This window comes from Colletotrichum tamarilloi (assembly GCF_030869305.1).
Source record: "Colletotrichum tamarilloi strain Tom-12 chromosome Unknown Scaffold_24.1, whole genome shotgun sequence".
NCBI classification, from domain to species: domain Eukaryota; kingdom Fungi; phylum Ascomycota; class Sordariomycetes; order Glomerellales; family Glomerellaceae; genus Colletotrichum; species Colletotrichum tamarilloi.
Window position 1 is genome coordinate 35,584 of NW_026849407.1, and position 27,916 is coordinate 63,499.

At 52.6% G+C, this 27,916-nt stretch overlaps 9 protein-coding genes across 9 annotated transcripts; 6 read left to right on the plus strand and 3 right to left on the minus strand.

Moving 5' to 3' along the window:
- Positions 1-937: 937 nt before the first annotated feature.
- On the plus strand, positions 938-2,484 carry CTAM01_07569 (fungal specific transcription factor; the record flags this gene model as incomplete). The annotated part of the gene is made up of 2 exons (XM_060523591.1): positions 938-1,899; positions 1,971-2,484. 2 exons carry the CDS (start codon positions 938-940, stop codon positions 2,482-2,484), a joined length of 1,476 nt encoding a protein of 491 aa, XP_060381645.1.
- A 56-nt stretch (positions 2,485-2,540) lies between these two features.
- Positions 2,541-4,218, minus strand: CTAM01_07570 (formyl-CoA transferase; the record flags this gene model as incomplete). The annotated part of the gene is made up of 2 exons (XM_060523592.1): positions 2,541-2,968; positions 3,021-4,218. 2 exons carry the CDS (start codon positions 4,216-4,218, stop codon positions 2,541-2,543), a joined length of 1,626 nt encoding a protein of 541 aa, XP_060381646.1.
- Positions 4,219-4,971: 753 nt separating this feature from the next.
- CTAM01_07571 (uncharacterized protein) lies at positions 4,972-7,915 on the minus strand (the record flags this gene model as incomplete). The annotated part of the gene is made up of 12 exons (XM_060523593.1): positions 4,972-5,300; positions 5,369-6,048; positions 6,108-6,199; positions 6,247-6,273; positions 6,337-6,410; positions 6,474-6,868; positions 6,939-7,007; positions 7,062-7,114; positions 7,173-7,224; positions 7,291-7,549; positions 7,606-7,721; positions 7,794-7,915. 12 exons carry the CDS (start codon positions 7,913-7,915, stop codon positions 4,972-4,974), a joined length of 2,268 nt encoding a protein of 755 aa, XP_060381647.1.
- A 1,608-nt stretch (positions 7,916-9,523) lies between these two features.
- On the plus strand, positions 9,524-13,428 carry CTAM01_07572 (alpha-1,4-glucan lyase; the record flags this gene model as incomplete). Its single annotated transcript, XM_060523594.1, has 10 exons — positions 9,524-9,828; positions 9,944-10,365; positions 10,423-11,386; positions 11,449-11,895; positions 11,946-12,213; positions 12,275-12,316; positions 12,373-12,643; positions 12,709-12,815; positions 12,872-13,039; positions 13,126-13,428. The coding sequence occupies 10 exons, from the start codon at positions 9,524-9,526 to the stop codon at positions 13,426-13,428; spliced, it is 3,297 nt and encodes a 1,098-aa protein (XP_060381648.1).
- Positions 13,429-13,977: 549 nt separating this feature from the next.
- On the minus strand, positions 13,978-15,873 carry CTAM01_07573 (carotenoid cleavage dioxygenase 1; the record flags this gene model as incomplete). The annotated part of the gene is made up of 2 exons (XM_060523595.1): positions 13,978-15,642; positions 15,700-15,873. 2 exons carry the CDS (start codon positions 15,871-15,873, stop codon positions 13,978-13,980), a joined length of 1,839 nt encoding a protein of 612 aa, XP_060381649.1.
- Positions 15,874-17,543: 1,670 nt separating this feature from the next.
- Positions 17,544-17,926, plus strand: CTAM01_07574 (uncharacterized protein; the record flags this gene model as incomplete). The annotated part of the gene is made up of 2 exons (XM_060523596.1): positions 17,544-17,609; positions 17,783-17,926. The coding sequence occupies 2 exons, from the start codon at positions 17,544-17,546 to the stop codon at positions 17,924-17,926; spliced, it is 210 nt and encodes a 69-aa protein (XP_060381650.1).
- A 2,206-nt stretch (positions 17,927-20,132) lies between these two features.
- CTAM01_07575 (uncharacterized protein) lies at positions 20,133-21,683 on the plus strand (the record flags this gene model as incomplete). Its single annotated transcript, XM_060523597.1, has 1 exon — positions 20,133-21,683. One exon carries the CDS (start codon positions 20,133-20,135, stop codon positions 21,681-21,683), a length of 1,551 nt encoding a protein of 516 aa, XP_060381651.1.
- An 833-nt stretch (positions 21,684-22,516) lies between these two features.
- Positions 22,517-23,686, plus strand: CTAM01_07576 (calcineurin-like phosphoesterase; the record flags this gene model as incomplete). Its single annotated transcript, XM_060523598.1, has 1 exon — positions 22,517-23,686. The coding sequence occupies one exon, from the start codon at positions 22,517-22,519 to the stop codon at positions 23,684-23,686; it is 1,170 nt and encodes a 389-aa protein (XP_060381652.1).
- Positions 23,687-24,706: 1,020 nt separating this feature from the next.
- Positions 24,707-27,322, plus strand: CTAM01_07577 (uncharacterized protein; the record flags this gene model as incomplete). The annotated part of the gene is made up of 5 exons (XM_060523599.1): positions 24,707-24,793; positions 24,884-25,652; positions 25,741-25,936; positions 25,990-26,485; positions 26,552-27,322. The coding sequence occupies 5 exons, from the start codon at positions 24,707-24,709 to the stop codon at positions 27,320-27,322; spliced, it is 2,319 nt and encodes a 772-aa protein (XP_060381653.1).
- Positions 27,323-27,916: the final 594 nt, after the last annotated feature.

Consider the following 27,916-nt stretch of genomic DNA (forward strand, 5'->3'; position numbering starts at 1 on the left):
GTCCTCCAATCAAATTCCTCATTCTTCAAGTTACCTCAATCTTGGGTACCTTACATTGAGTCCCGCAATAGGCTTTCATGCACCCCTTCAAGACTTCTCGGACTTTTGATTGGATATGTCAGACAGTGTGATTGCAGGAGACAGGCGACGTCGATTTGCCAAGGTTAACATCTCTCAGACGTCTCTCGCAACATTGCTGATAGCTGATTATCTCCACAGGCCTGTGACTATTGTCGCATGAAGAAGGTCAAATGCGACGGCAGTAGGCCCAAGTGTACTAGGTGCCTGGAGTTGTCTCTCATGTGCAACTATGCCGACGTTGTAAAGTCATCCACGCGTCGCACGAGGTCCAGTAGGGCGCAAGAGGCGGCTGGTACTTCAGTATTCGGATCACCTTCGCCTGATGGTGGCAAGACTAGAGCCAAAGTATGCGTCCCAAATCATGACAATTTACAGGCAGCATCTGTTTCTCAAGGATCCCCGTCCGAGCTGCAAAGCAGCGAGAGCACTGCTCATCCATACGAAGCTCAACCCTCGCCCACTTTAGGAATGACGATTTAAATCAGAGCTCTGTACTAGGCAAAATAATCATTATCACTGACAATACATCTCTTCAAGACTCTCTCATGGGTGCCGGACAAGATTTGCGATATTTTGGTACAAGCCGTCTCGACGGACACTCCAAAGCAAATGCACAAGCTGATTTCCTCTAGGCCCATCTTCCGCCATCGCATTATTCAGAACTCAGCCACCACCGTTCGATCAACAAACAACATCGGCTCGCCGTCAAAATATCCAGCCGGGCTCAAAAACGGGGCCTTGGTCTCTGTGGACGCATCCAAAATTGCAACGAGTTTTTGAGAAAAGGATTCACTGCCATCTGCCGTCGTGGCCCGAAGCTCTTTCACTGGTTACGGCCTTCTTCGAGGAAAAATACATGGCTTTACCACTCTTTCACCCACCTGCCTTTGTCGCACTGCTTGGTCAACAATACTCTGGCAATTTTGACGGCGGCCCTGCCTGGTGGACGTCACTCAACGCCGTCCTGGCAATATCTCAAAGAAGACGCGTTGAACAAGGGATATCTGACGACAAGGAACTGGCCTGGGGCTATGCGGCCAACGCACTCGACACCGTTCTGGACATACTCATGAGGGCCACTCAAGTCATGTCGGTCCAAGCTCTGCTGATATTAGCGTGGTTTTTTCTGGGTACTCCCAATCCTCAGCCCAGCTTCATGTTAGTGGCCAACGCCATTCGACTTGCACACACCATCGGGTTACACAGAAAGGAGTGCAGCTCGTCGCTGAGCCCTATAGAGAAAGCGACGAGAGCCAATGTATTCTGGCTTGCTTTCTCTCTGGACCGAGAGTTGAGTCTCCGGACCGGGCGGCCTCCTGCGCAAGATTTCGGTGGCTTTGAGGTTGATTTGCCTGATTTACTGTTGCAGCATGAGTTCAGCACCCATGCTCCTTCCAACGGGCTAGCCAACATTTTCATAGCCGCTTCTCGCCTGGCTGTCATCCAAGCTAGACTATATTCCAAGATTTATCTTGGACAAGGGGTTGACTTAGATGTCGTTTCAGATGCTACGCAAGCACTAAACCAGGACTTGGATGACTGGCGAGCGAACTTTTCGACAGTCTTGGATCTCGAAAGTCTTCCCGAGCTGCTCAACTACTCTTCTGTTCTACGCTTGAATTACACCTATCAGCATTGCGTGATTCTGATTCATCGGGCACAGAGTGAATATGACTGGAGGTCGTTGGCGTCGCCGGAGCGATCATCTACAGTTTTATCAGGCCAGGTCACAACATCTATTCAGAACTCTGTGGATGCTGCTAGGGCAATTTTCCAGCTGGATTTACTCATCCCGGATACCTGGAAAAGCTTGACTTGGTAAGTAATCCCATTTTGCGAACCATGTCGCAATGCAATCTTTACAAACAGTTGCTAATTCTTCCTCTTAGGGACGTGATTCCGATCAGTGTCACTGCCATCCTCATCTTGTCCCTTTATACTTTGCGTCGACCCCGCGCACCGAACGTCGCCGAGGATCTCGATTCTGTCTCAAAAGCTCTGAAGCGTCTTGCCCTACTCGAACGTTCTGAACCTGGCTCATATTTGACTCCGGTACGAACTGTGTGTCGGGATGTGTACAGGGCTGCTCTAGAAGCCTTGAATACGTCCAACAGCACATCATCGCAACCAGGGAATACAACATTTAGCCGCGGCCAGACTGTCGCTCATGGCAAGGAATTCAACCAAGAGAGCGCTTCGGACACCATGCGAGACTCTTCTCGAGTAGCTTTATCAGATCTTTCTCCCCTACTCGAGACTCATCACGAAGCAACTTTGAACCCAAGCAACGGGATCAACGGAACTAACTCTCTGCCATTTGACCAGAACACCCTCGATTCTTGGGGTGTTCCTTGGGGATTCGAACATCTTTTGGGAGATGATACTTCGATGTTCATCTTATAAGCTAAAGTGTGCCCTAGGCTATCTACCATTCAGCACGAAGATAGACACAACAAGATTCATGAGATCCACTCGGGCTTCGACCTTCCTCTTCGACCTGTCGGCTCCTCCCACCCAATTTGAGTCGTCTCAAACTTGAACGCGGGAGCCAGAACTCTGATGTCCTCTTCGAGCCCGTAGTTCCGTCCGCTCATGTCCCAGAAGTATTCGGGATGGGTGAAGATGTCGGGGCGAATTTTCTTCCAGGACTGGTGCGTCTTACCAACCAGAGTGCCCATGTCGTCATAATGCCGCGGGCTGAAGTCGGGATCACGGGCTCTAAGGTCCCGTTGCTGCTCTTCGGAGTAAAGGCCTAGGTTGTAGTACCAAATGTTGTACTGTGTCAAGCTGATATCGATATCAAACGTGACATCCTCTGATGTACGGGCAATCAAGGCCTGGATGGCAGCAGTAGCACCGACCAAGCCTGTCTGGTAATCAGAGTTGGCTGGATAATCGTCAGCAAATGTGTTGTGCACCGGTGAGCCCGAATGACTTACGCAGAAGCGGGACAACAGCCTCATCTACGCCGAGAAATTTGCCTTGCAGATGAGAAAGACCAACCAAGCAGTCACTAATCTGCTGCCATCCGGATCGGTGAGCCAGAGGTCCCTTGAATCCGTAACAATTCTCTCGCATGTAGATCAAGCTGGGATTCAACTCGCGTAAGGAGGTCGTATCGAATCCTAGTCTCTTTAAAGCACCTGGGCGATATCCATCCACCAGGATATCAGCACCCTTTACGAGCTCAGCAAAAGCACTCTTGCCATCCTCCGTCTTGAGGTCAATGTTGGTGTCCCGTTTCCCCGTCTGCAAGTCCGGCATCGTCGCACCGAAGTCGGGCAGCTTGTCGCATGACACGCGGAGAACATCGGCTCCGAGGACGCTCAACATCTTGGACACCGCTGGGGCCGCAATCACCCGGGAAAAGTCAATAATTCTGATGCCAGCAAGCGGCTTGAAACCCTGATCATCTCGCGCTTTCGGCCACTCTTTCCGCGGAGCGGGCACACGGGTCATGGTCCATAGTGGCTCCTTGGACATGATCTTCCCTTGCTCGCTGTAGAAGAACTCTTCCGGCGTGTGGCACACGACACCTGCTTGATAGTACTTCTCGTTGGCGACCTCTTCGATTTCTTTTGAATGCCAATGTGCGACTTTCTCGGCGTAGATCTTGATGGCTTCTTCGGGGGTCACGTCGACATCTTCGACACCCAACATCTCCATTGTTGGCCCCGCGTTCATCGACCCGTGCAGGTGGTACCATCTGCCGTCCTTGGTTTTGTAGACATTTGTTGCGTATCGCCTAATGGGCTTTGAGGACTGGTGTATGTCCATCTTGGCAATCTCAGCCGCCATCTGCGGGTCCTGAAGAAACTGCTTGCCGCCGACTGTTGGCAGCAGAACGGATTCCAGGAAAAGCGTCGCGGCGTCGGTGTTGACTTGGACGTCTTGATACTCTATGCCGTACCTCTCTGCCGCAGCAACGTTGGCTGCGGTGGCTAACAGGGCGGTTAGAGAAGCGGATGACTCGGTGATTTTGAAGGGCGTGAGGACGAATGGTTTTGCATCATCTCCAAGGAACTTGACTTTTGTAGCTGCTTTCTTGAAAGAGTCTGGGAGTCGTAGGGCGGGGTCGGCAAGCAAGACATCGTTGAGAATTCGAGATGCCTCGGAAAAGACTGAATAGTCTGCCATGGTTGCAACCTGTGGTGAAGTACGAATGATTTCAACGATATTGTCATTCCTACCAAAGTTGTAGGAAGTCATATGGTCAAGATCGGCCCTATATACATGTCCTTTGTGCATCTCAGAAACTCCCCAGGCCACGGATGTTGGGGACGCCTTCATGTCGTCAGTGCCACAGCTGGTCAGAACTCCGGCAGACTCGCCTCTCCGATGTTTCGGGCTCGGCCCGATGTAGCAATCGTCTGCCGGCAGATGAAAATCCACAGACGATGGCACTAAGAAAACATCTCCTAGTCATGCGAAGTATCTGGCGAGTCTCTCATTTGACCCGCTCGCCTTTCTAGCTGGGACACGTTTCACCGGAGGCATGTTGGTGGGTCTTGGTGCCGGAGTTTCGCGTTCGGAGTTTTGGTCACGGAGTTTTGAGCTCCAATTGTGACATCAACGCCTGGCACAGCTTCCATCGTTGATCTAGACCCCGCTCATGTCGGAGACTGGGCGAGGTTTTCGGATCCAATAGTAGGCAATGGCTATCTATATATGAGGAAGCCGCCCACTATTTACTCGTGATTGTAAGGACTTGAATGAGAATTAGAGATGGTGTCCGATCGTGAAAGCGACAGCTTTCTACCGTTCACGCATGAAATTCTCAGTCTGTTGATCACTAGAATTAGAATATTAGAAGCTACCTTGTTGGTGAAAATTACTAAGAGAGCGACAGCAACACTTCGCCAATCTTGCACGTCTGCATCAGACTGCAGCCTACTGAGCCAAATCAGGGTTGAACTCCAGCGCCAACCAGACATCGACGTTCTTGCCCTTTCCTCCCTGCCACTTGTGCCATGGGTAAGAGACAACATTGTTGTGCCCGCGGACGGCATCGCCGTACGAGTCGCGGTACCACAGACCTCCATGCTCGTTGAGACGGGGAAGTGGGACCTTGTCAAAGTCATCCGGCCCGGCAGACTCAGGCTCCTTGCCTTCCTTGAGCCTCCACATACCTCCGGTCTCGGTTCCAGGGGAGAGACAGATGTGGATCTCCTGGAAGATATCGTTACCGTGGTTGTGAACTCCACAATTAACATTGTGTCCTGCAGAGGATATGGTAAGCAAATCGATCAGAAACAGTTTCTGCTCCTGGAACACTATTGTAACTCACCAGCAGTCCAGAACTGCAGATGCGCGATCTGTGATTTGTCGTCTTGGAATCGGAAGTGGAAACCAGACATGTTGGTGAAGTCAACTCCCTTGAAGTTGTCACCCCACCAAAGATCTTCAACCTTGGTGAACTTGAGGTCGGGGAACTCCAGGCCAAGTTCTTTGGTGTTGAACGTTGTCTTGACGGGGACATCCCCGGCCTTCTCCCATACGCCAGGCTCGCCGAGAGAAACAATTCTCAGGATGATGGCCCCCTTCTCTTTGTCGGCGCTGAGTTCTTTGTCTTCGCTGGAGATAGGCGCGATCCGGGGGAAGGGAGGCAAGCCGAGGGCTGTACGAGTGCCTTCGATATCAGCAACGGAACCGTAAAGGACCTTGATGCCATCCTTCTTGCCCACAGGGATCTTTGCTCCGAGTGGGTGAATCTCGATGCTAATCGCATAGTTTGCAACCTCGATCAGAGGGAAAGACTGTTGACTCTTGACTTCCTTGGGCCGAGCGAGATACACCAAGCCCTCGTTGTCCCACACCGTAGGTACGATGTGACGCTCAGTCACGGCGGGCTTGGGCTTGGCAAACTTATTGACGTGAAGTGTAATGACGGGCTTGGGCTCTTCGTAATACCGAGGAACATTGTACTCGACCGAGATCAAGTCAAGCTTATCAGAACCGGTGAAGTTACTACGAACGTGCCGTGTCAGTATTATACCAGCCAATCCGACACGGCCTCGGTAACTTACCCAATTGCGATGCGAGCTGATGATTCTTCTGCGATCTTCCACTTCGCGAATAATCCTTTCTCGACATCGATTGCCTTGTAGTACATGATGCCCTACAAAATATGAGCTGCCGAGGACCAAGTGTTGCGTTTCTACTCACCTTATTCGGGTTGGGTCCCTTCGTTGGCTGTAGAACTGGATGTCAGCAACCACAATCTTGTCATAGATGCGGGTCGTCGTCCAGACTTACAACAATAGACTCCAGGTCCTTGTCGCGATCCAGAGAGCCGAACAAAGCCAGGAGGAACTCGTCATCGCCATCGCCTACACGTAGAAAGCCCTCAGTCAGCCAGTCCTTTAAAGCGCTTGCCAACAAACATAACATACCATCGAAATCGGCACAAACAATGTAGTGGCCGGGTCCATCACCGTACTTCATAAGCTGGTTGGGCGTGCCATATATATCCAGGATGTGGCGCCTCCACTGTGTATCTTTCATACCACGACCAACCTTGGACAAGACGCAGGCCGTTGTACCGTGAAAGGGGTCCAGCGTCGCAATGTAAGCAAACGGATCGTCGCCGATCTTGCCAGCATCAGCGCAGCCAGTGCCCCAATGGTCACCAGATCCCGGCGATAAAGAGTTGGGCTGCTGTCGATCCTCTTTCGGCTCTCCACTTGAGAGGAGCTGTCGCTTCCACGAGCCCTCTTCGTAGTAGAGCCAGTTGGCACCTTCGCGGGATGAGACCATGATAGAATCGAGTCCAGTAGGACCATTGAATCTGAACTTTGTTTAGCTCCCGGAATCTCTGCTCTTCACGTTGGCGTGCGGAGTGAAAAGCGTCGACCTACTTTTTCACCGTCAACTCATGAATGACGGTGAAGTTTTCATCGTCAATGATTGAGCGTTGCCACTCAGTGCTGACAAATGTTAGCGAGTCACTACTTTATTTTGGTTCGAGGCAGTTGACTTACGCATTGAGGACATCCTCAGGAGCTTGGAAGCGGATTATGGGGATGGGGGTAATCTGTAGATAGTGATTAGAGAGCAGGAACAGAACGCATTCTGACACGGCGACGACTAACCTTGTCGTGCGGTCCACAAACAACCGATGCGGCAACAATCTCCATCACGGATCTAGTCAAAGTTTAGCCCAATGAATCGCAGTCTAGACCTTGTGGATAGGCGTCAATCCCCTCGTACTTTTGTGTAAAGTATCCAGCCTTCATGCGATGCATCGCAGGCCAACGGCCGATCATTCGGAGTTTCCACGGCTCTTTTCCCAAGTTCTCACGACCGGGGTTCTCAAGCCAGGAGATCCAACCTCCCTTGGGATCACACTCAAGCATGAATGGGCCGTAGTCGTGGCAAACCACAATGTCGGTCAACCCGTTCCTGTTGATGTCAACGGCCACGACAGCGACTGGGCTGTCGAACTTGGCCACTTGATACTTCTTCCATGCTATTGATTTCATGTCAGAACCATTATCTTGTAAGTAAAAGAAGCATGCCACGTACGTCCAGTGATGTCGATCTCTGATGCATAGAACTCCTCGCCCTTAGCCTTAGCCTCATGTTTGGCGGCGGCAATGGGGTTATCCAGGAACTCGATTTCTCCGGAAGCCAGTCCAGATCTTAGAAAAGAGTCAGTGTCGATCGGGTATTGGACGTCCAGCCGCGAGTTATTTGAAGATGGAGATTCTTACGCAACAAGTCCTGGAACTTCGCCTTCACCAAACTTGAACGTCTCGACCCAGTAGCCGTCTTTTCTATTGTCTTCAATGACAGCACGCCCGAATTCGGGCACTGGAAGGTCGATGGACGCCATTTTGTTTTCTTCAGAACTTAGGTAGAGATGAAATGCTTGGGGAGGGATGATCTGCTTGGCCTCACATCCAAAAACCACAGCTACACAGCAAGTTTTATACTATCCGACCAAATCCAAGTCATCGTGGAGAAACTGCATGTATTCACGAACTTGACACTCGCAAAAGCATGGACCCGGTATCGCTAGCAACATAGTATTTTTCATCCCCGCAGGCCGGATCTAGAAGTAGTTGAATCAGTCTCACCATGTTGGCTTGCCGGCAGATGATGTCTCAGCTCAGCTTTTCCGCATGGCGGACAGTCGGGCGGGGTATCTGGCATGCAAACGCCCGACGCAGGGACCGCCAAGTTCGACACATCAACGCGGCCAAATGTTGTGTCTAGGATAAATTCGACTCTGGGGTAGGATCCGCGGGTGATGGAACGATCAGGGTCCGGTGGAGATTGCATGATTCCGGGCTCGGAACTCTCGGCGAGGTCGAGAACTTGGGGCGTGGTAGTGGCACCATGGTAGTAGGCAGTATAGTGAAAGTTGGCCAATTTCATGGTCCACTTTAGGACTAATTCTGAATCATTTCGTGAACGAGGAACGCCCGAATTCCTGAAAATATGGCCTGATCTTCGGGGAGCTGGCTATGTGTCTCCGGCTCAGATAGCTGAGGGGCCAGGCTGAAGTGGTGATAGGTATTCGCATCGCATGCAGACTTCTGTAGTAGCCTTGCCTGCGCCTCTATTTTGAATCAGATCTTTAGCACCTCATTGAGAACGTCTACAGGTCTAGCCAGCGAATTACGTCGACGCGCGTTCAGCCTGCTCAAGGGTCGGGTTTGCGGGTTCTTTGAACGGCGCCTGGGCACCAGCTTCGTTCCTAGATTCTCGCGCTCCCGTCTCCAATGGAACACAAGAATCGGTCCAATGATTGCAACCTATAAGAGACATTTGTCTCAGCCTCCGAGGCGGCCCGCGGTCCGCCCCGCATTCGGGGATTCGGTACTGAGAGGAGTTCAACGTACGAAATACATGTGTATTTGTGGGGTTGAGACTATTCTGGTTGAGAAAATCACAGCAATTTATTAAATGCCCGTGATACTGGACGAATGCAAATCTGATAAATCCCTCACCTGAACCATTACTATTCTGGGACGACTTGGCTCGACAAACTGAGTGACATACTCGATGATCATCCTGCGATGGCTGGTCAACCACCGTATCACACTGGAAAAGGAATGATACTGTCTCTTATGAGTTGTTCAGACGCCACTATTTCAGGAAAGTTCAGTGAGATGAAAATTGGACTGTTATCTCAACATTTTCCCGGAATGAAAACGGCAGAAGTGGGGAGGAAACGAAAATCCTGCCAAGTCTCGATCGTAAAGCATGGAATCTCATGTTTCTGGCTCGTGAGATCCTGTTTTCGTGTGTGTATTGGTATCTCCGCAATGACCGTGAACAAGGAGGATCGATTCGGATATTGCCACCATATAAGACGTGAGCCGTGAACACGAAAGGCAGCAAACATCCAGCTCGATTAACGTGCTCCTCTTGAGTTTTCATTCACTATCTTCAAATACCTTGTTTTGACACCTACATCTTAATCACAATTTTCAAAATGGGCGGCGGAGACGTCTCAGCTACCAAACTTCGAGATCACTTCATCTTCAAGAAGGCCGACGACTTCTTCCAGGATGAGATTGATGGTCAGGGCTCTGGCGTAAAGCAGCCCAAGTCGGTGTCGTACAGCGATGCCGACCAAAAGCTCCCTGACGGCAAGCTCAACCCAGCGTGTAGCCATGGAAGAATCTTCAGATTCAATGATGGATCTCTGCTTCTTGTTCAGTTCTTGAGGCCAAGAGTATGGAGAATTCGCTTTGATCCGCATAACACAGAGCCATCTCACTTTTCGGACTACAACACGTAAGTCTCCTAAGTTGTCTTATGATTCAGCGTAGAATACTGCGAGCAGAACGTATCCTCTAACCATCCGTCGTAGCCGTACTCTCATCTGAAATACCACGACCGAGCTGATCAGCATCTTGGACAAGTGCGAAGAGCTCGCATGGCAGGTTGAGCTGATTGAAGATGACCAATACTACATTTTGCAGTCGGTCGTTCAGCGGACCCCCAATGCACCCCCTGAGAAGGAGGTTCAGCTTTGGATTTCTCGCAATCCTTTCCAAATCACCGCAGTTCGTCTTTTGAAGAGCCTTGCTCCCGCTGAGGCGAGACCTGTGCCGCAGACGTTCGAGAAGGATGTCGTCGAAAGCCTCACTCTTCCTGTGAACGAAGGTTTCCGCCCTGCTGTGATCTGGAAGACCAAGCCAAGGGGTTTGCTTTATGGCGAGCACTCTGCTATCTTGTGCCTGGACAAGTCCATTACGGCTGATTATATGGGCTTTGGCGAGCAAGGTGGCAAAGACCTCTTCAAGAAAAAGACGTACATGAACTACTTCAGTAAGCCCACCGAAAGCTTTGCGTGGATCATGTAACTAATGAAAACCCCGCGCACAGACTTTGACAATATGAGGTACCAGAACGTCTACGGCGTCGGTCCCTTGGATGATCGTGAGCCTCTCTATCACTCGGAACCGTACTGGATTGAGGTGGACGCCCAACCGGGTTATCAAACCCAGATCGGAACCTTCATCGACAACTACTCCCAGATCTGTGTGGACATTGGCATGAAGGACCCAACTCAGCTTCGTGTGGCGACGCGTTTCAATAGTTTCCAGGGCATCTTCTTCGCCGGAGACAGCATTCAGGAAGTCATTCAGCTATACACCTCTGTCGTCGGCAAGCCGAAGCTCAAGCCCCGATACGTCCTAGGTTATCATCAGGGTTGTTACGGCTATGATACGCAAGAGATGGTCCTGGACGCTGTCCATCGATACCGACAGGCCAACTTCCCGATTGATGGTATGCATATTGATGTCGATATGCAGGATGACTACCGCACCTTCACCATCGACAAGCGTCCGGGTCACTTCCCCAACCCGGAGTGGATGTTTTCTGAGCTGCGCAGGCTCGGTGTCAAGTGCAGCACCAACATCACGCCATACATCAGCAATGTGCCCTCTAGCTCGTACAACACGTTGAATGAAGGCCTCGAGAACCAATACTTCCTCAAGGATGAGCGAGAGCTGGATCCTTCAGCGCCTGGCGCTCTCGAGCAGCGGTACATCCAGTACGGCACCAGCAACCTTTACTTCACCAATCCCAACACGGACAAGCCTGACTACTGGGATGGAGATGACTACACCTTCTCCAACAGCTTTAACAAGAGTGTCCCCTTCCATGGCGGCGTCTACTACGGCTGGAAGAATGGCCACCCTGGACACTACCCCAACTTGAACAACAAGGCCGTCCGCTACTGGTGGGGCAAGCAGTACGAGTATCTCTTCGAAACCGGCCTGGACTTTGTCTGGCAGGACATGACTCAGCCCTGCATCGCCGAGCAGTATGGTGATATGAAGTCGTAAGTTGAGATGACCCCCCTTTTGTCAACTGGCTCATTCTGATCTGTTTCTCCCTCCGCAGCTTGCCCTTCCGCTTACTCTTGGACTCTGATGGGTGGTCTGGCGACCCCAAAGCCGCCGACAAGAAGAAGGCCATTGAGATCTGGTCCTTGTACAGTTACAACCTGCACAAGGCCACCTACCACGGCCTCAACCACTTGCATATGAAGACCAAGGATAAGAAGAACGACAAGCTCGCGTGGCGCGAGAACCGACGCAACTTCATCATCGGACGCGGCAGCTTCGCCGGTAGCCACCGCTTCGCTGGGCTCTGGACTGGTGACAACTCGTCGACCTGGGAGTTCCTCCGCATCTCTGTTGCGCAGGTCCTCGCTCTGGGATTGTCCGGCGTCACCATCTCTGGTGCTGATGTCGGTGGATTCGAGTTCATCGAGTCTGAGAGAAACTACCCCAACCCAGAGCTGATTATTCGCTGGTACGGGGCCTACTCCCTTTTGCCCTGGTTCCGGTAAGTTTTGTGCTCCAATCTCAATTCTATATGCCCGCTAATGTCTTCAGAAACCACTACACGAGGTTCCGAACCTGGATCGACGGCCCTAACCAGGGCAAGATGAGAAAGGACGGCAAGTGGTTCCAGGAGCCGTACGCCTATCAGCTGCACTACGAGCAACACAAGGATCAGTTCCAGGGTCGTGAGGCCGAGATTTACCGAGCTGTGTTGCCGACTTGCCGCTACTTGATCCGTCTTCGTTACTCGCTCATGCAACTGCTCTACGATGCCATGTTTGAGAACATGATCAACGGTCTGCCGATTGCCAGGGCCATGGTGAGTACTCGTCATCAGCATTACAACTTGATAGATGCATGGACTAACTTGTAACTCAAAGCCCGTCACCGACCATCTCGACCGCTCTCTTTTCAGCGCCGATGTATGCTACCTTTTGACATCTTCCATCGTGATTCCCACCTGCTAACCTTCTTGCAGAACCGTCGCTTCACCAGTTCCCAGTATATGGTCCGAAAGGATTTCCTGGTCGCCCCTGCTCTCGTCGGGGAGGATGGGCGCAAGAAGAAGTCGAGAAAGGTCTACCTGCCGTACCCCGACTCCTGGTACCCCTTGAACCTGCGACCTGACGACCCTCTCGGCGTTCCTCTTGGTCCCGCTGCCTCTGGTGGCCAACGCATCGAGTACGACTGCCGAATCTCCGACGACGAGCGCCAACTCCCGTACTCGACTCCCATGTATGTCCGTGAAGGTCAGTAATCGTCGCCATTTGACAAGCTTTTCTTGAAAGAGATCTTTGACTAACAAACAAATCAGGCGCCATCATCCCCAAGGTCGGCGTCAGGGACTACGTTGCCGATCCCAGCACGACCCCTCAAAACGCCAACCCCATCACCGTCCACGTCTACCCCGGAAAGGACAACGTAAGGACTGAGATCCCTGCTTCTATCAAGACTTGTTGTGACTGAAACACCTACAGATCTACGACATGTATCTCGACGACGGTATCTCCAGGGACAGCGCGCCAAAGAACTCTACATTGGAGACCGCCGTTGGCGCGCGTCCCTGGTACGGCGAGGCACACCACTACGACGGTCTTGCTGATGCCCAGGCTAACGACAACTACACAAAGGTCCAGATCAAGCAGGTACGTCGCATTCATCTCGTTCTAAAATTCTACAAGACGTGGACATTGTCATTCAGGAACAGAAAAAATGCTGACAATCACGGTAGTTCACCCAAAAGAGACTCTCCGACCAAGAGGACTTCGGAAAGTACACCCGCAGACTCACAGCCAACGCGCCCCATAACAAGTTCGGCGCCGAGGCGTCCAAGTACATTGGCACAGACTACACCTTTGTCTTTTGGCACCGCGGAGAGAGCAACCTGGACTCCATCAAGGTCAACGTCACGGGCGCGGACCTCCACTACAACGTCAACCACGGCGTCAGAGCGACCATTGTTACTGTTCCCATTTCCGCGGTTCACTCGGAGAAGGGAGTCGAGATCACGTTGGAGTTTGACGGGGACTATTAAAGGCTGGTCTGAGGGCTTGAGAAAGATCATGCCGGAGATGCTTGGTTGCTCGAAGGGTACATGTTCCCCGTTGTGCTTTTCGTACCAGTAGTTGCGCTTCATGGCGAAATAATGCCCAACCTATCGTTTATTCTCCTCTGTAACAATACATTGCGCCATATGTTCAATGAGGCTGCAGCTGAGTGCCCTTGGGCAATTGACAGCCTACAGAAAGTAGCGAAAGGTGAGCAGTGGGAGTCTTTTAATTCAGAAAGGTCTAGGGTACATCCAGCTCAACCAAGCTCAGCCGTAGCAAATCATTCAGTACAGGCTCATTATCAACACATTCGAAAAGACTGAAACCCATGTCAGCCTGAGAAACCAGTTTGCAGACGTCTAAATCCCTGTCGTCGAAAGTCTGCCGCAATGAAGTTCTATCCCGCATGATCACTTGTCTCGTAAAACGCCAGACCAACCAATCCTTCCAGCACCGCCGCAAGTTTCATTCATCGTAAGGTTCATAAGAAGGTTGTAAAAGGGGGATCGAGAAGGTATAGAAATAATCGGTCCCTACGCGTCCGGTCCGGAAGGGGCATGGATGCCGTGAAAGCCAATGCCAACGGCGAACTCGCACTCTGCCCTGCCGAGCTCCGTCATGGTCCTGGCATCGAGGCACAAGAGATAACTCGTCTGCGCGGTGCCGTCGAGCACGACGCTCAGAATCACACCGTCGTCTTCGGCCATCTGTCCATCGGTACCATCGGCGCCGCCAGCGGATGAAGAAGGCCGAGGAACAAAGATTGGCTCGCCGGGCGTGTGAGCCGTGGGACACTCCCACATGAGAGCTTCGGCAGTATCGGCGTCCGTCTTGACGATTGTGTCGAGAAGGGTGCTGAGGCCGCGGTCCGAGAGGCTGTAGACGTAGCGGTGACGTTTCGTCAAGTGCGCAGGGTTGATTGTGGGGAGTTCGCCGGCGTGCGGGGCCGGGATCGACACCACGAGCTCCGGTGGTGGTGTAGTCGTCACTGTTGTTATCTTTTGTGTTTGTGAATCGTCGGGTTTGGGGATTCTGAATTTGAAGCGTTGGAGGCTAGCCCAGCCGTTCTTGTAGCGCTTGTTCTCGTCTGTCCAAAACTTCTCGCCGGCAGAGTTGCGATTCATGATGACGTCGTAGTAGAGATTATAGAGAATGTTGAGATTTTGGTAGCCTGCTATCTCGCAATAGACGTCAAGCATGCCGTCGCTGCCGTCGGCCGCCGGCTCCTCAAAGGCGTTTGTGGCATGGAAGAAGAAGCCCGCGGGGGTGTCGAAAGAGGCGATGACGCCGTTCCCCTGGTGGCGATCGATGAAATACCACTTGCATGTGTTGGTCTTGTCGAACGGCACAATGGCGTCTAGAATGTTTCGTTCCCAGGGGACAGAGAGGCCTTTGTAGCCCAAGTGCGACGAGGGAATGCATAGCACGATGAACGATTCTGTGAGGAAGAAACTGTGGATGTAGGCTGGCTTCACGTCGGGCCCGGCAATAGTTGCAAGAATCTCCGTCTCGCCTGTCGCAAAGCTAGTGCGGAAGATGCGGTAGGTCGACTTCATGGCGAAGGCAAGGTTGAAGTTGTACATGTCGCCGGTAACCGGGTCGCGCTGGGCGTGGGCGCAGGACATGGGGCCGGAGAGAGACGGATGGAGTTTTTCCTGCTTTGCGAGGCCGATGGGTTCCAGGGTCGCTGGGTCAATCTCCATGAGAGGGCTTGAGTCGGTTGATAGCCAAAGGCTGCGGACAGCGTTACGGTGGCCTGGCCCCGCGGGGCCTTGATCTTTCGTATCGAAGCCGGGGACATTTGCGTTGACGGCAACGCAGATATTGGGAGCAGTGCCGCGGGCGAAGACGCCCATAAACTTGCCAAACATCCCGACACAAGGGTCGGCTTGTTGGCCAAAGGTGTAGCGGTTCTGGTGGCCTGCGGCTTTGATGGAGGCGACGAGGTCGTCGGATTGCCGTCTGGAGGAGTAGAGCACGCGGGTCTGACCGCCTGGGGATTCAGGAGGAGTAATGTCAAACTTATGCGTCTGGGCGAAGCCGTCGAACCAGTGGGAAACGTAGTAGGTGCCCTTGGGTGTGTCTTCGATCTTGCAGCTGCCCGGGCCCGTTCTATAGAGGGCGCCGGCGGCCCAGACTGGGATCTGGCCTTGGACGTGTAGTTCGATGGGACCGCGTTCCTCGGTGAGGCCATCGAACTAGAGCTGTTAGCTGGCGTCTTGGAGGGCATTGATGTAAGAGAAGGGGAGGCTCACGCCTGCCTCATTTGGCCATTCTTCGTAGGGCGCCCTGAGACGGTTCTCCTCGAACATTTGAAGGTCTGCTTCCTCGTCTTTGGCGGTACGCCTGACGGTTCTGGCTGGGATCTTGGTGTTGGTAGACATTGTTATGGAGGTCGTAGTCGTTTTGGTTGTGGTTGTGGTAGCCATTTTGGGACTTTATCTATGTAAACAGAAATGAATGGGCGACGATTCGGTGGTGCTGGATTTGCAGCTTGGTGTGTGCCGTCTAATTCCAAGGTCAGTGACATTTGCGAGTTGTATACTGAGGCAGAAGTATGCATGAGGTAAGATGAGTAAGAGAGTAGTGAGTGTGTTCACTCAAGAATACTGCACGGACAGCAGATGTCGAGTGAAAGACACTCAAGATGAGGCACACGCATGAAAGCTGCCACGTGAACTGGCAGGTATCAACTTACGCTATTTTTCAGCCGGTGTTTGCTAGTTTGCTAGTGACCGGATCGGTGCAAGTGGCCGGTGAGGCTCGGTGTATCGGTGAGGTAGTGTAGTTGTCGTTAGAGTCGGTGAGTTGTGAAAGAAGTGAAGAATCCGCTATGCAAGAGGTGGACAATCTTTTGGCCCCCAGGAAGAAGAAGCAAATATTGTTGGTCGGCGGCATCTAATGACCCATGTCAGAGAGGCAGCACAGATGGATGAAACGTAGGCACGATGAGATCCTAGATGAGCTGCAGAGCGGAGATGAGAAAGAGGGAAGAGGATGGCGATCTTTTAAGTAAGGTAGGTAGAATGCATATGTATGTTGACGGGCCATGGGATGGGTCTGCTTACATGACGGTGTTGCTACGCAGGATGTTAGGCGATGTACAAGCATTAAGCGCCGGGAGCATTCATCAAACGGGATGAATGAAGCAGTGCGGCGTGAGTATGTGAGATGTATCTCAGTACTCCGTAAACGTAGGTAGGTGACTGTGAGGGCGATACGGGGGAGACGAGCTGAATGGTGCGAGAGCGAGATACCTACCTACTGTTGCGAGAGGCGAGTAATTATCGACCGGGGGCACAGAAGTGCGGTGAAAACGGTTACGGACGTAGGAGCGGGTGGTTGTTCGATTAGTTGATGAGGGGTGTGTGTGTATGTGTGTGTGTGTGTGTGTGTGTGTGTGTGTGTGTGTGTGTGTGTGTGTGTGTGTGTGTGTGTGTGTGTGGATGTCCAAGGTGAGAGTGAGCAGAGTGAATGAGAAACTTTTGGTCGTCAATGGTCGATCGATACCACTTTACCAGGCGTGTTGGTGAGATGGGACGGGGATTGAGATACCCATGCGCAACCCACGATGCGACCAAGACGGGATTCCGAGTAAGCGATGCGAAGAATCGGATTGAAAAATCTCAGATCCGATCAGACAACTAGGTAGAAAAGCAACGTGATTGCGACAGTACAGCGGAACGGACGCGAGGAGAAGGGGATTGATTCACAACTCCCAGGATAACTTGACGAGGTAGGTAGCGGAATTCTCATGCAAGCCGTTTTGGAGAAGGCGGCGCGGGCGGGACGGTACGGCCGTAGCAGGGCGGAGGATGGTCAATGTGCGCGGCACCAAGAGGAGCCTATTGATGCGGGCTTTTTACCGAATCCAGACAGCTTCCAAGTTAAGGAAGAGTGGCATACGGAGTAATAGTATGAGCTTTGCAAGCCAGTAAGGGTCTGGGCAGTTCCCGAATGTGTGGTATTGGTGGTGTTGCTAGGTATTGTTGTTGTGTGTTTGGGGTGGCACAAGCGACAAAGTGACATTTAGTGGCGGTGGGTGTTGGTGGTGTTGGTGTTGGTGTGAGCAAAGCGGGAGCGGGAGCGGCTTGTTAAGATGGATGTCGACTGTCTTTACTTTTTCCTTCTTCTCTTGCTGCTTCCCGTCGGCCAGAGTAGATGGGTAAAGTATTGGAGAGAGAGTCAGACATACGCATGAAGAAGTGAGTGGATGGTTCATGTCATCATTGATTCAGACAACGGTGCCAACGGCGGGATTGCAGAAGACCGAGGCTCCCGCTGCACCTGCCATGGCGTCGTCATCGAAAAAAGGGTGACCATTTGGCGCTGCCACAGACAGCATGTGTCAAACTGTGTAGGCCGTCGACGGGTGCAACAAGCACAAGCGTGCAACAAGCCTCTCTCTTCCTCTTGGTTTCTCAGTCAGCCACACCCGAAACCCCAAAAGCCAAGGTGAAAAAAGATCTGACCGACCTTTGATATGCCCTGGCCCCTGGCCATGGGGATGGAACGATGGAGTATGGAGCTACTGAAGAAGCTTATGTCGGACTTTCAGTTTGGAATGTCAAGTTCCATCGCGTACGGAGTAGATGCTAGTGCGCACTGCGTGCATGTTCATGTCATGTCGGAGCGTGGAGACTTTTTTTTTTTTTTTTGGTGAGATGTGCGATCGATGCAACGTGATCATGGAATGATAACCGAGTACTGATATCAGACCGCATTCGCCCAACGTCAGATGAGACCCATGCCACCGTAGATCAATCAATGTGTCTCTCAGTTCTCGGGGTTTCCTGTGTGCGGCCTGCCCATGTCGGACGGCACGCACCTGTCAATGAGCCCCATTGTTTCGTTTCGAGCTGCTTCGTCCAGCGGTGATGCAGAAAGAAGTTGGTGAACCTCCCAGCCGGGATTGCTTCTTCTTCTTCTTCCGCTTTCTTCTCTTTTTCCTTGTTGATTCGTTGGTCGGCTGGTCGATTGGCGATGGCCCCGGTGAGAGGGAGAGTGGAGGTGTTGGTCTGGGCCCTGCACTGTGGGCATTTCACCTCAGCCTGGAAGATTCAGGTTAGGTACGTATCCCCAGTCGCCGGGGACTTTGTGTGGAAGAACATCGGGAACAGCAGCGACTCATGGCAGCGGATTAAGCGAGGAAATCCACTCGGCCGGCAGAACCTGGGATTACCTAACCTCCGTTCCGTGTCTCACATCCTGGCACGTGCTTGGTACCTCAGCTTAGGTAAGGCACCGTAAGGCACTCAGGTACCCTGCTACGGCCTCTTCAACTGAGGTGCTGCTCCCGCGTTCAAATGCTCCCGCGTTCAAATGCTCCCACGTTCAAATGTTCCTAGCCCTCAGCACATATTTGGTCACCGTGAGATGTTCCGCCCAGATGCAACGCTCAGCTACATACAGGCCACGAAAACTGATAAACCATGTGGCTTCTATAGTGATAGCTTGGCATTCAAGTCACGTACTTAAGGAAATACGCCTCTGATGCTGCAGCAACGGCTTCCGACCCGATCGCGGCATGGCGGCCCCACAAGAGCTCCGGCTTTATTCCACACCACCTCCGTCAGCGATGGCTACAGCCAATGGCCTCTCTCTCATGGCTCGCCTCGGCCGTCACTATCACTTTAGTACCTTGCCTTACCTACTTGATGTTATCCCATGGACAAGAATGGTAGCCACATATATCATTGCCTCTTCTCTCATCGCATGGAACTGAGACGCGCCTCGTCACACAGTTGTCCTTGTCTCGCCGTGTCCCTATATGTCAGTTAGCCACGGGTCACCACGGACTACCGCATACTGACAGGCTCGCGGTGTCACCTACATTAATTCGGCAGTGTATGGCTCACATATCCGCGCGGATCCTCGCTGTCTTCCCTTCCGTCCAGAGCGGGAAACGTGCAGAATCGATTGATTAAGATCGCCCCTCAATGGGCCTCTGGAAGGTACGCCTACGCTGTTCAACGTCTACCGTTGCACAGCACATTGCGACCAATCTCTTGGTAGCACGACATCATGTTCTGGCCAAGACGTTATTGTGATATCGCAACATGCTTTGCGCCTTCTTTGCACTTGATCAAATCGTGTCGCGGCAATTATGGGCTTCATTCGAGACAAGTCGAGGTCGACTCTGCAGCTTTAGCAACCACTATCGTAAGTTATTGACGCGTCGTTCTGAGCAAATCCATTGTCGGATTGGGGAAACTGGAGAGAACATAACTAAAGGCTGTGGCAGTGATAGGTGAGAAAGGTCCGGTGAAAGCTTGTAAGCCGTCAACGGTGAGACATTCTCTCAGCTTTTTGGCTCTAAACTTCAGCTTCCAGCCACGCAAGCCGGGTAACCAGATGCGTCGATTAGGCTTCATTAAAGATGCGGGGAACGATCATCTGTGGCATATAGCGAGCATACAATCCCTATTTCGTTCGAATAGCATCCGTCAAAGTTGGCACATCATGGCATTTAGGGTTCATCAAGCTGAATGTGAACGACTGAAAACATCTTTGGAGAGGTTGGTACCAAAATACAGCACTTAGTATCGACATGAGGGTTGGATATCCTTTGGCTATATCTACCTGGTAAATACTCACATTCTCACAATAAATCTCTATCAACTTGCCCCCCAACTTTTCAAACTCACTTCTTTTGAGAAATCATCGAGTGCCTCATCAAAGTCTCAATATGGGCGGAACAATCACAAGAAAGAACATCCGCACATTGTCTACAAAGGAGCTCGACGACCTCGTCAGGGCATTCCACGGCATCCAACAGCTTCCCCCTCATGACTCCAACTCCTTCTTCATCATTGCCGGTTACCATGGCGAGCCTTTCAGGGGTGCTGGATACGCCAATCCTGCTTGGTGGGGTGGTTACTGCAACCACGGCAATGTCCTCTTCCCAACTTGGCACCGCGGCTACCTCCTGAGGCTCGAAAAAGCTCTCCAGAGCCAGGTCCCCGGTGTAGCTCTGCCCTACTGGGATGAGACCGAAAAGGAGTCCCTGGAGCACGGCATTCCTCCCATCTTCCTGCAGAGAAAGTACAAGTTCTCCGACACTGGCAAGGAGATCTCCAATCCACTGTTCTCGTACACGTTCCAGGCCAGAATCCAGGATAGGCTCGATCCTATCCCGGATGCCGACTACACCAAGCCTGTGGGCTATGAGACCGTCCGCTACCCATTCTCGGGGCTTGTGGGCCCGAAGGACAAGAACAAGACCTGGGTTCACAACAATTCGCTGCATGAAATGGGAGAGAAGGCCACCAACAAGATGCTCAATGACAACATTACCACCTGGCTCACCAAGTCTTCTTTCTTGAACAGCGACGGGAAAAGGCAATCTGCCGGAGTCAAGGATAAGTATTACCACTGCCTTGACGCTCCCAATTACACTGTATTCTCCAATACGACTTCCGCGCAGCAATGGAACGACGAGGGCCTTCAAGGGCCCGGGTTCAAGTCCGTCGTACCGCTCGAATCCCCGCACAACTTGATTCACTTGGCCGTCGGCGGTTTCGACCTACCTGGCAGTAACTTTGACCAAATCGGCGACGCAAACGGCGACATGGGCGAGAACGACACGGCCGCCTTTGACCCAATCTTCTACTTCCACCACTGCTTCATCGACCTCATGTTCTGGCGGTGGCAGAAGAAGCACAACAAGGAGCACTCACTCGAAATCATCCAGGGCTACCCCGGCACCAACTCCGTCGACAATCAGGGCCCAACGCCCGGCGTGGCGGGCGGCACCTGGCTCACCCTCGACAGCCCCCTCGACCCGTTCAGGAATCCTCACGGCGCGGACAAGGCAATGACGTCCAAAGACGTGGTCAATATTGCCGAGCTGGGCTACGCATACGACTATCCCGAACCCCCGACGCGGGTCGGCGAGCCTCATGGTCCGAGTCCCGTGTTGACCGTCAGCGGCATCAACCGCGCCGCCATCGGGGGTTCCTTTGTCGTTTCCGCCTGGGCCACGTTGAAGAGCGGGGAAAAGGTGCTGGTCGGGACGGAGGCCGTGCTCAGTCGTTGGCACGTATCTGGGTGCAAGAATTGCCAGAACCATTTGGAGGTCAGGACACATATACCGGTTGAGGGCTGGACGAAGAAGGATACGGACAAGATGGAGTTTGAAATTGGGCTGCATACCCGGAATTTGAGCGGTGTTCCCAAGGACGGGCGTGGCGAAGGGGTTCAGAAGCCGAGATTCAGCCTTGAAACTGATCATTTATAGTTGTTCCTTGCAGAGATTGGCTGAACGCTTTTGTCTTCTTAAGGCTTCATTACTAGACCTGGCACTACGTTTCACAAAAGTATCCTGGCTTTTTAAATCTGGTCCTATCTCCATAGTAACTACTGCGAAGTGGCCTTATGATGTTGAGTCCTGCACATGTGCCACAAAGTGACAGTGCGAAATTGCAATGTGAGGTGCCCTGGCTTCCTTCTGAGGATTGGCGACTCACTGAGGATCCATGCGATCATAATGCCAAGATGTTGGTGTTGGATCGGTCGTCTTGAAGCATGTAAATGGACACTTACATCTAGGCCGGCATACCCTCTCTATCTTACATTGCCTTGTGCCGAACGGGCTGCGCCTGCAGCGTTTACGAATCGCAAAGCCTGCTCTCAAAACGCTTTCGCAAACAGCCCTTCAATTAGATCTACTGGCAAGACTTGGCGGGAACTGAGGGTTTACTCCAAAGTCACAAGCTTGAGGCTGATAACTTACAGGGGATACGGAACTTTAGAGTTGCTGTGATCTGCGATCATCCCAAAACCAACTACCTACAGAGGCTTGATCTTAAACTTGACAAAGACCCCAAATATCCGGTACGAAGCTTCCATCCTCATGGACGAGCTTTGGCATTATACTTACAGGCTACTAACTCATGCAGTTGCTGTTCGTTGCCTAAGTACTGAGGCGAGCTGACATCTTGACACAGCATTTGATGTTCTCTTTTGGTTGGTGCTCCCCCCTCTGATTCGTTACTGTCAGGTCCACCCGTCTTATTCCCCGCACGTGAAGACAATGTTTGTTGTTCTCAACACACTCAACACTTCGCAAGGATGATGGACCCAGTCGAGAATATTCCTAAACCAAGCCATACCACATCCCAGTATAATTTCCGACAGACCGTCCAAACCTTGGACCCGAAGTACGTGCCGTCGGCAGAATGCGGCGCTCTCCGGAGAAGGCTAGTCATCGTGGGCGACGTTCATGGACGAGCATCACAGCTGCAAAAGCTCCTGGACAGAGTCGGCTTCGATAAAGATGCGGGGGACTACCTAGTTTTTACCGGTGATTTGGTCAACAAAGGCCCCGACAGCGCTGGCGTGGTACAGCTCGCGATGGACCTCGGCGCCAGCTGCGTCAGGGGCAACAACGAGGACCGCGTGCTGGCTGCGCGTGGGTTCATTGAGCGCGGCAGGGTTACTGGGTCTACGGGCGACGACGGGAAGATGTTTTTCGAAGACAGCAAGGAGAAGTTGCCGGCGGATATCCCGTACGCCGTGTCGAGCGACTACGTTACTGCGACGCAGCTTTCTGAGGAGCAGGTATCGTGGCTCTCATCGCTGCCTCTCATCTTGCACATCGGACCGTTCAGAGGCGCCAAGAGTCCTCCTTGGAACTCTGGGACTGTGGTGGTCGCGCATGGTGGTCTGGTACCGCTGCTACCGATGGAGGAGCAAGATCCTTGGGCTGTGATGAACATGCGCAGCCTGGTGTATCCGATCGACGGCGTCCACCCGGAGAACGTTGAAGTTGCTCTTGCGAAGAGGATCAAGAGCCGTCTGTGTCGATATGCGGCATTTCAGGTCGCAAAGGGCGAGGGACTCGATGGTGAGCTGGCACGAGTCTTAAGTCTGTGGGATGGTGATGAGGTTTCAAAGATTGCAACAAATCAAGAGGGGGGGACCATTGCCATTGAACTCAATGATGGAAAACGCTGGAGAGAGGCTTGGAACGAGACTCAGAACATGATTGAAGCACCAGAGGATCGCTCGGTTGTCGTGTATGGTCACGACGCCAAGGAAGGGTTGCAGGTGGAACCAGACATCCAAGTACCGGAATCGCTCAAGGAGAAGGGAGCCCAAGGACCATGGACCAGGTATGCGTTTGGTTTGGATTCTGGATGTGCGTATGGTAGAGAGCTATCGGCAATGGTGATTGAGGCGAGTCCGGATGGGAGTGATGTTATACATCGAATAGAGCAGGTCAAGGGGGTTGAAGAATGAGACGTGGGCTGGTCTAAAGCCAACAAGGTGATGCATGGGTTGTAAGTAGGACAGTTTCCCATGGTGTGCCAAACATCCTTCACTTTAGATAGAGGGGGAGAGAAAGAGCGAGATTTGGGGGATGTGAGAATAGTCAGCTGCATCGTATTGAGTCGTTGGCCCATATGCCAATAGTGCCATAAGTGCGGTCACTCGGCTTAGCAGTCGAAGTCACGAAGAACTGCACAAGTCATTAGCGGGAGCCGCAGAAGAATACTACTGAAAGCCACCTATCTCAAACAAGCAAGAGTAAAAAGTGGGAAATAGTGACAGATTTATCCGACCAAACCACACTAGACGTATACATACTTACATGTGAGTGACAAACCGATCCTCTCAATTCAGTCTGGCTATCCAGTTGAGCACTGTCGTTCCTTATAAGCAGTTGCCAACTTAACGCTCTTCATGCTTTAGTCTGTTCTGCGTTGGCAGAGATGCATGCACAGTCAGCAAAGGACATCCTCATTCCTGGGATAATTGCATCACTGGAGGGGTTACTGTACTGCCCGTGTAAGGGAATTGACCCGCATATCATCCGAACGATTCAACACTCGTCGTCAAAATTGCAGACAAGACAGGCACAGACAAGTCGGATGAAACTGGTCCCCTCATTCACCACTTCAACGCAACCCTTCAATACCTTGGCCGGGCGTTGCTTCTTCTTGGCGCGGGCTAAGATGAGTGGTGACCTTTTGCTTGGCTTGGGCCCTAGCGAGAATGCGGTCGAGGTTCCAAAGTACCTACTAGATAGGTGAGTTATAAGGGACTGACACCCGCCGGAAATATCGGAAGTCTCGGCATCACCGGCTCCGTCCCCCAACGTCATTCTGCCAACTGCTCTCGTACAATACACACTCTTTCCCCCCCTTCTCATCCGCCACACCCCCCTTGTATATCTTTATTCGCGCCCATTCGAAAGGGGAAACACTATTGCAGCTATTTTGTTCGGGAAAGTCGGCTTTCGCGCGCCTTTGCGAGAGAATGTCAGATACCGCCGACGATGAACCCGTATACAAGCGTAAGCGGGTCGCAAAGGCCTGCCAGACATGCCGATCCATGAAATCCAAAGTGAGATTAAACAGCCCAAGTCTCTAACATCCTTTCTTCCGCATTGACATTATACCTATGTGTTCACAGCTTACTCATACAAATTGATAGTGCGACGGGAAACAGCCAAAGTGTGGAAGATGCGTCGGGTATGGCTACGACTGCGTCTACTCCGTAGGAAGACCTCGTCGACGACGGGAAAAGGCCACCGGCAACGGAGATGCCGGCGCAGAAGGTCCAGCAGCCGGATCTGGCCCCGGCGCGCATACGTATGCCCCCTTTAAGATCGCCGTAGATCAGTATGAGACTCTAGTGCAGAGCCTCATCACACAGCTACCCTCTGCCCAACAGCAGCAAGACGCCCAAGCGCAGCTCAACTCCATCAAGTCGCAAGTTGACCAGGCCGTGAATAAGACCTCCTCGACAGAGACGCCGTCATACTCGCCGGGCGTGGACCGTGGACAGCACAACCACCACGATTACCAACCTTCCCCGACACCTTCGCTCAAGCCTAGCCAGAGATACTTGGGCGAGGTCAGCGACGTGCACTTCTTCAATGTCATTAAGCGAATCCTACAGACAAAAGACGCTCCCGGCGGCGGCGGCGGCGGCGGTGGCGGCAGCAGTGCAGGGGCGGACCACGACTTTGACAGCTACGAACAGGACGGCGACGCGCTGCTCGCCGGCGCTGCCGCAGGAGGGAGGCTGGTGGAGCTTCCAGGCCCCGAACAGGAGCGCAAGTTCACCGACGTGTACTTTGCAACCATTCACCTCGCGTACCCTTTCATACCGCAGTCTACCTTCTCGAAACTGTGTGACAGGATAGGGGGCGCGCCCAACGGCGGTGATCGTTTGGGTGGCACGGAATCTGCTCTTTATTGTAGGTTTGAATCATGCGCCCCTTTTTCTATCAACCTCCCTGGGAGCCGTGGGATAGCAAGATAAGACGGGGCTAACGTAAGTCATAGATGTAATCTGCGCCATTGGCTCATATTATACGTCTTTTCTGGAGAAGAACTCGGATACCCGCCATTTCCACGGCGTCTACTTCCAGCGTGCTTTAGCTCTTGCTGCATCAACGGCATCGTCGGATCGGTCCATTAACCAGGTCTCACTGCTTCTGACGCAATGTTTCTATTATCTCGCGGTATCTCGGACGGACAGGTTTGTTTTGCATTGTCTCACCATGTCCCATTACACACATCTAACATTCGCAGCTGCTGGATGACCCTGGGCCAAGCCGTCCGAATCGCTCAAGGTATCGGTCTACATGTCGAAAAGGACAAGAACAACCCCCGGCACACGGTAGAAACCGAGACGCGTCGCCGGGTGTGGTACTCCATCTACGTCCTGGACCGTCTTCTCTCCCTCCAGCTGGGCCGCCCCGCGGCCGTACACGAGGACGACTTCAATGTACCGCTCCCTTCGCGGCGTGCCGACTCGGAGATTGACTGGGAGGCCACTCACATGGAGCCGCCGGTCGAGGAGACGTCGGGCGGGGACTACTTCCTCGCCGTCATTGGTTTCTCGCAGATTCTAGGCCGCGCGCTGCGGGATGTTTTTGGGCCGAGGCACTCGCAGCTCACCTCTGCGGGTGCCCTCCGGACGAGGGAACTGGATCGCCAGCTTGTGGATTGGAAGTCGAAGCTCCCGCGACGGTTGCGATTTGATCTGGGGCATGCCTTTGACCAGAACTTTGCATTCAAGAGACAGGTAGGTTTCTACAGAAGTGGTCTGCGCTGTGTACGCAAACTTCAACATAGTACTAACAAACACCAGCGAAACATCCTCGCAGTCAAGTTCCACCACCTGCGGGCTCTTCTGCACCGGCCATACCTGTGCTACCCCCTCCTCCGCGGCCTCGACGACACGTCCTCCACACTCTCCGAGGTAGACTGGCATCTCGTCAGCATATCAGAAAAGACATGTGTTGCCGAGGCGCGGGAGACGGCGCGGCTGCTGCACGGCGTCTCGAGCGAGAAGGACCTGGTCCACGACTTCCCCTGGTGGCAGATGATTTCGTGTCTCTTGTGCGCGAGCTCCATTCTGTTGATATCGAGTACGTTTACGCAGCCCATGGCGGAGGACGAGGCCGTCTTTGACACCGAGGGCCTTTCGGACGATGCGGAGACGTGTCTCAAGATGTTTGAGGCATTGAGCTGCAACTCGTCGAGCGCCAAGAGCGCCCGGGATATGTTGAAGGGGCTCAAGGAGTGCGGCATCGACTGGAAGAGCAAGAACCCGCCCCGGCCGGCGGTGTTCGCTGAGATGCCGCAGCAGCAGCAACAGCATCAGCAGCAGCAACCTCAGCATCATGTTCCAAATAGCTCGATGCAGGCGCAACATCAGGCGCAGCAGGCGATGCTGTCGCCGGTGGAGATGGGTGCGTTGAGCGGGATGCCGGACTCTGCTACCGCGCAGGATATGGGAATGCTTGAGATGGGTGTGGCTCCTTTGGCGCCCGGCCAGTGGCCGGCGGAGATTGTGGACTCGATGGCGTGGTCTGCGCAGTTCTTTGATGCCATTCAGGGGTATGGGAATGGCGAGTAAGGGGCATGTTTTGGCGGGATCAATGCTGTACTAACATAATGATGTAAGTTGGTTATCATGTACAAAAGTCATGTGTACATTTAGTTCAAGAGAGGCAGTAAGGTATCTTGAGATGATCAGCATCAAGGCAGTCCATCGCAGCCAAGTCAATGATTCGTTGATGTAGATGTGAACGGATTGGTAGCAAGACAATGCCTCAACTCATCGTAGGCTCAACTTTGTTTGGTTATAGGATTTTGCCATCTAGAAATGATTTCGCTTCCGACAGGAGGGCCTCTATATGTCTATTTAGAGGCCAAGATAAGGTAGAGTAAGGTGAGGTAAAACAATGCAAGGTGAGGTGAGGTGAGGTGAAGGGTGCACCTTGTCAAGATACGTACCCAGGTGGACTGCCGGGAGCTTCGACCTCCGGACGGTCCAGGCGGCGGGGCAATCAGCCACGAGCAATGACAGCCAGCGCCGGCAGCGCCCAAATCACCCCGCAACCAAACCCCCAAAAATCAATCCCAAATCTCAATCTCAACCCCCGAAAGTAAACAATCTCTCCGATTTCCTTCTCCCCGATTCCGGTGCCCCCCGGATCCATCATCACTT